This window comes from Talpa europaea, assembly GCF_964194135.1.
Source record: "Talpa europaea genome assembly, chromosome: 15".
NCBI classification, from domain to species: domain Eukaryota; kingdom Metazoa; phylum Chordata; class Mammalia; order Eulipotyphla; family Talpidae; genus Talpa; species Talpa europaea.
In genome coordinates, this window is record NC_140083.1 from 48,551,533 (window position 1) to 48,560,318 (window position 8,786).

At 58.0% G+C, this 8,786-nt stretch overlaps 1 protein-coding gene across 2 annotated transcripts in view; it reads left to right on the forward strand.

Annotated features, from left to right (window-relative positions):
• The window catches only part of COL2A1 (collagen type II alpha 1 chain), a gene marked incomplete at both ends in the record, with an annotated part of 30,238 nt that extends 22,286 nt beyond the window's left edge, over positions 1-7,952 (forward strand). For both annotated transcript variants that reach the window (XM_084255917.1, XM_084255918.1), the window contains 17 exons: positions 217-270; positions 583-690; positions 1,224-1,277; positions 1,725-1,778; positions 2,447-2,608; positions 2,820-2,927; positions 3,171-3,278; positions 3,605-3,658; positions 3,813-3,920; positions 4,421-4,474; positions 4,626-4,733; positions 5,011-5,064; positions 5,438-5,545; positions 5,903-6,191; positions 6,596-6,783; positions 7,088-7,330; positions 7,806-7,952. In XM_084255917.1, the coding sequence (XP_084112043.1) occupies positions 217-270; positions 583-690; positions 1,224-1,277; positions 1,725-1,778; positions 2,447-2,608; positions 2,820-2,927; positions 3,171-3,278; positions 3,605-3,658; positions 3,813-3,920; positions 4,421-4,474; positions 4,626-4,733; positions 5,011-5,064; positions 5,438-5,545; positions 5,903-6,191; positions 6,596-6,783; positions 7,088-7,330; positions 7,806-7,952 (2,001 nt within the window). The remainder of the gene's footprint in view (positions 1-216; positions 271-582; positions 691-1,223; positions 1,278-1,724; positions 1,779-2,446; positions 2,609-2,819; positions 2,928-3,170; positions 3,279-3,604; positions 3,659-3,812; positions 3,921-4,420; positions 4,475-4,625; positions 4,734-5,010; positions 5,065-5,437; positions 5,546-5,902; positions 6,192-6,595; positions 6,784-7,087; positions 7,331-7,805) is intronic.
• Positions 7,953-8,786: the final 834 nt, after the last annotated feature.

Consider the following 8,786-nt stretch of genomic DNA (forward strand, 5'->3'; position numbering starts at 1 on the left):
AGGTCTTTTGGGTCGCCAGATTCTCTGACCAAGAGGGGCTTTCTGGCCTGGCCACCTTTAGGCAAGACTGAGCTTCTCAAAGGCTACCCTTGGAAACCTTCTCTCAGGGTCACCATGCAGGGGGCTGGCCGGGCCAGCAGGGCTCTGGGCTCGCAGGAGGGAGCCGTAGCACGCAAGAGCAGGGCCTGACCTCTCTCGGGCTCCCTTATCTCACAGGGTGAGCGTGGAGAGACTGGACCCCCCGGACCTGCTGGATTTGCTGGTCCCCCCGTAAGTATCTCTGTATCCCCCACTCCCACCTCTGCACTCAGGCCAGCCTCTCACCTGGCACCCAAGGGCACCTTGCAGCCTGTTGGGGAGTGAGCAACAAGATTTAAAGAGAAGGGACATAGTTTCTCCTCTCCTCCTTCCACACCTTCACAGCAGGGTGACAAACCTTTCTTATGTCTAGCTTCCTCTCTCATGTGAGGCCCAGGGTGGATGCGTACCATACATGCTCACACAGACTTAGACATACGCACACTCACAGCCTCCGGCCCCGCTGGAGCCTCGGACTCATCCATTTCCTCCTTCTTGGGACAGGGAGCTGACGGCCAACCTGGTGCCAAGGGCGAGCAAGGCGAGGCAGGCCAGAAAGGCGATGCTGGTGCCCCAGGTCCTCAGGGTCCCTCCGGAGCTCCTGGGCCTCAGGTGAGGAGAGCTGAGCTGAGGATGAGGGCCCTGTGGACTGGACAGTTTGAAAATGGCTCAGAAGCTTGGGGACACGCCCCTGGGTTTAGGGCCCTCCATCTAGCAGTCCAGAGCCTGCAACTGTAGCTGCCACAGCGGGAGAGACTGCAGGAAAGAGAAATTTAGTTAAATTGGCTTTTGTTATCGTGTGTGTGTGTGTGGCGGGGGTCAGGGGTTGGAGGCAAGGGGGCAAAAACAGTGTCTCAAGGACGGACAGCCAGGACAAAGTAGCCTGTGCCTTGGCCAGGCTGGGCCTGGGGGGCAGGACACAGGAGCCCTGCCTGTCTGCTCTGCGTGTGCTGAGGGGCTTCTCTTCCCAAGATCGCCTAGAATTCTCTCCTAGAACACAGGTCTCCTGTTGGCTATGGTGATGGACCTGCCTCTCCAAGATGAGATTTTAGTGCCAAGAAACTCATCTTGGTAGCTCTCAGGAGCGCACTGTGGGGTTACACAGGCCTTCCTCTGGACTCACTGTCTTCCTCTTTCCTCCCCAGGGTCCCACTGGTGTGACTGGGCCTAAGGGAGCCCGAGGTGCTCAGGGTCCCCCGGTAAGTAAGGCGTGTTCTCATGGCTACCCATGTGGGGTGCAGGGGGCTTGAGGGCCACAACTTCTCCCCTGAGCCCCTGCCTCACGATGAAGACCTGGCCACAGACTCAGCCACGTGCCGGGATTTATCCCACCTCCTTTCTCAGTCCTGCTTTGGCCCCAGCCCGAGCCCATCAGGGCAGATGGCGAGGGCTTCAGGGCTCCAGCCGGCGCAGCCCCTTCCTCAGCTCCCCAGAGCACGGGTGCCCCAGCCAGCACCCCTGGTGGGAATGGGAAGCAGAGGAGCAGCTGCCCAACCCCTAACCACACCCAGCTCCACCCTTTGTCCCTCTTCAGCAACCCTCAGCCCTTCACCCCTTTCCACACCAGCGTGAGCCCCCCCCCCACATTTGATTCTTGGGGCTCCTGAGGGCCTGAGGTATTCAGGGCCTCTTCTCTTCTCACACAGGGAGCCACTGGATTCCCTGGAGCTGCCGGCCGCGTTGGACCACCAGGGTCTAATGTAAGTGACACTCCTGACTTGGCTTGTTCCTGCTTTACTCCTGGCCTGGGAGGTGCAGGCAGAGGCGGGAGAGGATGCACCAGTCTCCACAATAGAGCTCCAGCCCTCTCCCACCCCTTTTACCTCTTCTCACTCCTGGGAGGGCTTGTCCCCCTGTGGACAGCTGGGGACCAGGACTGTGACCCGCTGCTGGCCATGGTCCGCCTCCCGTGCTGACTCCCAGCTCCGCGGCGAGCATGGGGCTACACCGTTGCCTTCATCATGGACACACATTTATTGAGCACATTGTGTGTTCCTGGCCCACTTGCTGGACACCTTGCCCTCAGGGAGTTTGCTGTGGAGGGAACAGAGCTGATGAGGCTGCTGGCCACTCACCTGGCCACCTGCAAAGAGCCAGTCAGAGTAGCACGGTTCTAGCTGTTCCAGGAGGCAGGAGGGATCCCAAGTAGGTCAGAAAGAGCAAAGCATGTGGGGTTGTAGAAGCCAGTGCTGGCTGCCCAGGGTGATGATATGGGAGGAAAGATGGGGGTAAAGCTACCCTCATTGTGGAGGGTATAGGTAGTAGCCCCTAGGGGGGAGCCACTGTCCCTGTGGCCCGACAGCTTTAGCAGCCTGGATGGATGGGGAAGGAGAGGTGAGTTCTCACTTCCTACATTTGCTCCTTTTAGGGCAACCCTGGCCCCCCTGGCCCACCTGGTCCTTCTGGAAAAGATGGCCCCAAAGGTGCTCGAGGAGACAGTGGACCCCCTGGCCGAGCTGGTGACCCTGGCCTCCAAGGTCCTGCTGGAGCCCCTGGCGAGAAGGGAGAGCCTGGAGATGACGGTCCCTCAGTAAGTCTCTCATCAGGCCCTGGCCAGCTCAGGGTCAAGGTGGCTTCTGAGCTCACTGGGCAGAGTGGGAGGGAGCAAGGCTGTGGGCATTCAGGGAGGGGGGCCGGTGCAGAGGGAAGTACACTCCGAGGGCACTGACTCCCCGGAGTCCAGCTGGCCTCAGGCCGGCCACCCGTGTCCGTCCTCATTCCCCCCATCTCTCCTCTGCTAGGGTCCTGATGGTCCTCCAGGTCCCCAGGGTCTGGCTGGGCAGAGGGGCATCGTTGGGCTGCCTGGGCAGCGTGGTGAGAGAGGATTCCCCGGATTGCCAGGCCCCTCGGTGAGTGATGGGGGCCTCCTCCTCTAGGTGATCCCGGCCCAGCCTGGGTTTGGCAGAGCTCTTCCCTCTTCACTTTTGGGGCACTTGCCCGCCTTCTGCAGAAGCTGCACCATACCCCAAGGCTTCTCTCCACTTGGTACCCTCAGAACCAACCCATCACCAGCTTTTCCCTGGAAGGGCTGAGTGGAACCTGGGCAGGGGTACTTGGGGTGCACATTCACTGACCTTGTCATTATCCCTCAGGGCGAGCCTGGTAAACAGGGGGCTCCTGGTTCATCTGGAGACCGAGGTCCCCCTGGCCCCGTGGGTCCTCCTGGCCTGACTGGTCCTGCCGGTGAACCTGGACGAGAGGTGAGCAGTGGCCCCACCATGGAGTGGCCCTTCCTGGGGAGGGGAGCCCTTGATCTCTGTGCCAGCAGTCAGGCCACATCCTGGTTCTCTGGAGAAGGGAATGACAGGGTGGGTCGGTAGGCCCATCTGCCTGGGTGCAATGGGAGAGCCGCAATGGGCAAAATAGGGGCATAGACACTACGACCTGGTGAATGGGGAGGGAGTCGGAGGAAGCTCCATGAGAAAATTTTGACTCCAAAGCTGTTGGATGAAAGGGAGCCAACCTAGGACTTCTGAGGCAGGAGATGGGTGGGTCAGTCCTCATTGTGTCTTGTTTCCTTGCACAGGGAAGCCCTGGCGCTGATGGCCCCCCTGGAAGAGACGGTGCAGCTGGAGTGAAGGTGAATATCTGGGGTCTTTGTGTGTGGTGGGGCAGAGAGGATACCCCCTAAGGTCTGCAGGTTGGGGGCAGAGGCTTATCTCACTTTGGAAGGACCTTCTCACCATGCCTCTGACAGAACACTCTTTCTGAGCCTGAGACCTCTTCCCTGACAGGGTGATCGTGGTGAGACTGGTCCCCTGGGTGCTCCTGGAGCTCCTGGGCCCCCTGGCTCTCCTGGCCCCGCTGGCCCAACTGGCAAGCAGGGAGACCGAGGAGAAGCTGTGAGTATCCTTTTTTTTTTTCCTTTATAGATTTATTTATTTACGCATAGAAGAACTGGGATAGCAGAACTGGGGTACAGGCCAGAGGTGTAGGGGGTGAGAGGATTCACCAGAGACAGAGTGGGGAACAGAACAGGCAGACTGACTGAAATCCACTGCTGAGGGGAGCAGTGGGCAAGACAGGAGAGGTCTGCTGCGCCATGTGGGTAGCTCCTTGGCTGGCTGGGGATCGAACTCATGCTGCAGTTGCTGCAGATAGCTTCACAGTGCTGTGTTTAACCCCACTGTGCTTAACTCCCACTAGGGAGGCTCATGTGAGTATCCTTAATTCAGTAAAAACTGGAAGTGAGGAGAGCTGCCAAGCAAGCTAGGAGTCTTCCCCCTTGTGCCTCTTGCCTGGAGGTGCTCCTGGTCCAGGCAGTGCCCTGCTCAGAGCAGGTGCCCGAGGGCCCTCTCTGCCCCTGCTCTTTTCTGACACAGCTTGCTCTCTCTCCTCATAGGGCGCACAAGGCCCCATGGGACCCTCCGGACCCGCTGGAGCCCGGGGCATCCCGGTAAGTATCTGAGTGTCCTGTGCTGGGTCCTCACGCGCAAGCAGGGGGGCAGACACACTGTGGGAGCTGACTCCTGGCTCGGGTGAGACCAGCAGGGGATGCCTGCTGTGGGCAGAGCTGCCCAACCCATGTCTGTCTGTCTCGTTCCCAGGGTCCTCAAGGTCCCCGAGGTGACAAAGGAGAAGCTGGAGAGGCCGGCGAGAGGGGACTGAAGGGACACCGTGGTTTCACGGGTCTGCAGGGTCTGCCTGGTCCCCCTGTGAGTGTTGCTGCCTGTGCTGCTGCAGGAGTCCCCCTGCCCAGAGCCCACCTGAGTTTCCTCTGCTGCTAAGATATCTTGGCATCACCCTAAAAAATTTCTGGGACTTTGTCAGGGTTGGAGGGAGGAGTAAATGGAAAGGAAACGAAAGTGGCACATGCATCTGCTCCCCCACCTCCCAAGATGTAGAATATACATATTTAAGAAAGCCCCCCACTTCCTGGAGATGGAGCCTGTTCTGTGCCGAGCTCCGACCTTTGCTCTTCCTTCTACGCAGGGTCCCTCTGGAGATCAAGGTGCTTCTGGTCCCGCTGGTCCTTCTGGCCCTAGAGTAAGTGGGTGTGAGTGGGATGGAGACAGGGTGCTTACCAGGTGCTCTGACAGTGGGGAGACATCGCTGCTTGTGGGAAGCCCTGGACTTGGGCACCTCCCTCAGCAGCAGAGGTGGGCCCGGCCTGGTGTGACCATGGCCAGAAAAGTGCCCGGGATCACAGGGGAGGAACATGAAAGCAGCCCTTGGCTGCCAGCAGACTCCCCAGAAATGGTGTTTGCCAGGAGAGCTTGGGGGCCTGGTTCCCTGAGAAATGTGAGGAGTGGGGGGCAGGGGACTAGTGTTGTCAGGGCGGCCAGCTGCCCAGCCCAGCTCCTCACTGACCTCCCCAGTGTTGACGGCTCTTTTCTCACCACCTCTCTCCTGTCTACAGGGTCCTCCCGGCCCCGTTGGGCCCTCTGGCAAAGATGGTGCTAATGGAATCCCTGGCCCCATTGGCCCTCCTGGCCCCCGTGGACGTTCAGGCGAAACTGGCCCCGCTGTAAGTGTCCTGGTTCCTTCCCTGCTGTTGGGATGTCCATAGCATCTGGGATACTTGAGCCTCCTGGTGCTGGGGTCCTCGATCAGGGCATCAGCCTGCGGTTCATGATTATACTATCCTTTATCCTGGGGTTCCCCTGGGCTTTGGAGGCCCCATGACTGTCGTTGGGAAACAGAAGAGAGGGGCTGATGAAGGAGGGGGAAGGTGCTTGGGTTTTCTCTGTCTGGGCTGCTGCACCCCCTCCCACCCACACAGGACCAGGGAGAAGACCTGCTAGTGCATTTGAGCAGATGGGGGTGGACGCAGGAGGGACATCTCTCCACAGTTCCCACCTGATTTCTCTGTTTCCTGTCATAGGGTCCTCCTGGAAATCCTGGACCCCCTGGCCCTCCAGGTCCCCCTGGCCCTGGCATCGACATGTCTGCCTTTGCTGGCTTGGGCCAGAGGGAGAAGGGCCCCGACCCGCTGCAGTATATGCGGGCAGACCAGGCAGGCGGCACCCTGAGGCAGCACGATGCCGAGGTAGACGCCACGCTCAAGTCCCTCAATAACCAGATCGAGAGCATCCGCAGCCCTGAGGGCTCCCGCAAGAACCCTGCTCGCACCTGCCGGGACCTGCAGCTCTGTCACCCTGAATGGAAGAGCGGTGAGCTTGGGGGCCAGGATTCCCCACCCCAGCCTTTCAGACCTCAGTAGCAGACAGGGCAGAGCCAGCCCCAGAAGCTTCTAGCGGCTCCTCAATGTCCCAACAAAGACGTCGCTGCCCCGGCTCCCATCCTGCCGTGGCGATGGGTCAGAGCCGACTGCAGGATGGAGAGCCACCCACCAGGCAGGCCCTGCCCCTGCCCTTTTCCTTTGTGCCCCTGCCCAGCACGTGGCGTGGCCCATCCAGGTCTCCTCCTCCTGGGCCCCTCACCCTCCCTATCATGAGGCCACTGTGGCTGCAGGCCTGCCCTGCACCTCCTGGCGTCTATCTTTCCCAGGGAGGCCTGTCCCACTAGGGAGTCTATGCCCAACTGACTCTGCGGGGCGTGGCCTCTCCCCCTGCAGGAGACTACTGGATTGACCCCAACCAGGGCTGCACATTGGACGCCATGAAGGTTTTTTGCAACATGGAGACTGGTGAGACCTGCGTCTACCCCAACCCGGCTAGTGTTCCCAAGAAGAACTGGTGGAACAGCAAGAGCAAAGACAGGAAACATATCTGGTTTGGAGAAACCATCAATGGTGGCTTCCACGTGAGTATTGGTCGCACTAAGCCAGGGGTAGCTCCCGAAATCTTCCTCTTCTTTCTCTCTGGAAATTTTCAGTGTCTTGCCCACATTCTCGCCAGTTTTCTCTGGGACTTAAGAGGATCGCAAGAGGAAGAATAGTATTTTTTTTTCCCCCATTTAGAGATGGAGGAAGAGGTCTTTCCTTCCCTAGAAGGGAAAATGCCCCCCAGCTCCCTGCTCCCCTCTGCGCTCTGGACACTCGCAGCCCCTGTAGCCCTCCCACCAAGCGCCCCCCTGGGCCTCATGCCTACGCTCTCTGCCCTGACAGTTTAGCTATGGGGATGACAACCTGGCTCCCAACACTGCCAACGTCCAGATGACCTTCCTGCGACTTCTGTCCACGGAGGGCTCCCAGAACATCACCTACCACTGCAAGAACAGCATTGCCTACATGGACGAGGCAGCTGGCAACCTCAAGAAGGCCCTGCTCATCCAGGGCTCTAATGACGTAGAGATCCGGGCCGAGGGCAACAGCAGGTTCACGTATACTGTCCTGAGGGATGGCTGCACGGTGAGTTGGGCTGACTCAGGAAATGAGCTCAGTAAATGAGAGGCCTGGAGCTCAGGCAGGCATTTTAGTGATGGTGTCATCAGAGGTGTTTGAGGGGTGATAAGACAGAGAGAGTGACAGGTGACAGACAGGTGCATGCTGTTCTCCACTCCCTGGAGGAGGGGAAATTAAGAACTTGCCCAGCCTGTCTAGTGACTCTTGTGGGAGAGTTCACTTAATGCATATGGCTTACAGGATGGTCACGGGTGGGGGCTCACTGTGGGCACTCACTGTGGGGTGGGGGAAGGAGGGAAAAGGGAGAGTGTAGGAGGACAGGAGTTGAAGTGGAGAGGGCTTTGGCAAGTCAAGAGGTCGTCGAGGGAGCCCCAAGTATGTTTTGCACTTTACGATGTTGTAAAGTTGTTTGGGGTCCTGGGCAGCTAGCCCTGGGGGGCCAGGAACCCACTGAATGGTGACTCCTTTGTTTCTCCTCTAGAAACACACCGGTAAGTGGGGCAAGACTATCATCGAGTACCGGTCACAGAAGACCTCGCGCCTCCCCATCATTGACATTGCACCCATGGACATCGGAGGGCCTGAGCAGGAATTTGGTGTGGACATAGGGCCTGTCTGCTTCTTGTAAAAACCTGAACCCAGAAACATCACAATCCATTGCAAACCCAAAGGACCCAAGTACTTTCCGATCCCAGTCACTCTAGGACTCTGCACTGAATGGCTGACCTGACCTGATGTCCATTCACCCCCCTCTCAGTTTGGACTTTTCTCCCCTCTGTCTCTAAGAGACCTGAACTGGGCAGACTGCAAAATAAAATCTCGGTGTTCTATTTATTTATTGTCTTCCTGTAAGACCTTTGGGTCAAGGCAGAGGCAGGAAACTAACTGGTACAAGTCAAATGCCCTCTGAGTGACTGCCCTCCAGCCCAGGCAAGAAAACCCCCTTCAGGTGCTGGGCGTAGGAACTGTGTGTCCTACACAATGGTGCTATTCTGTGTCAAACACCTCTGTATTTTTTAAAACATCAATTGATATTAAAAACAAAAAAATTCTTGGAAAGTATATATTGTCTTGTGCTTTGTTCTTTCTTTTCCATGAGTCCTTGATTCCATAGACATGACCACATGGCATCCTAAAACCTCTGTTAACTTTTCAGCCAAGAGGGAGGGCACTGAAGCCTCACACCTGCCTCTTTGTTGTAAACTGTGGCACTGTGTGAAAATGAGGGCTCAACTGGGCCCATAGACCCAGATTTGGGAAGGAAGTCACAAAAGAGGTGTGGCTGTTCTCCAGAGTAAACAGAACACAGCTCTGGGGCAGGCTAGTGCAAGAGAAGTGACGTGCTCTGAGCTCAGGGGCTGGGACACAGTGTGGGGCATCCTGCTTGATAAAGAGATAGGACTGTTGCGGGGGCAGTGGGGGGGGGAATAGGGGGGAATGGGGTGGATGGGGAGAGGGAGCA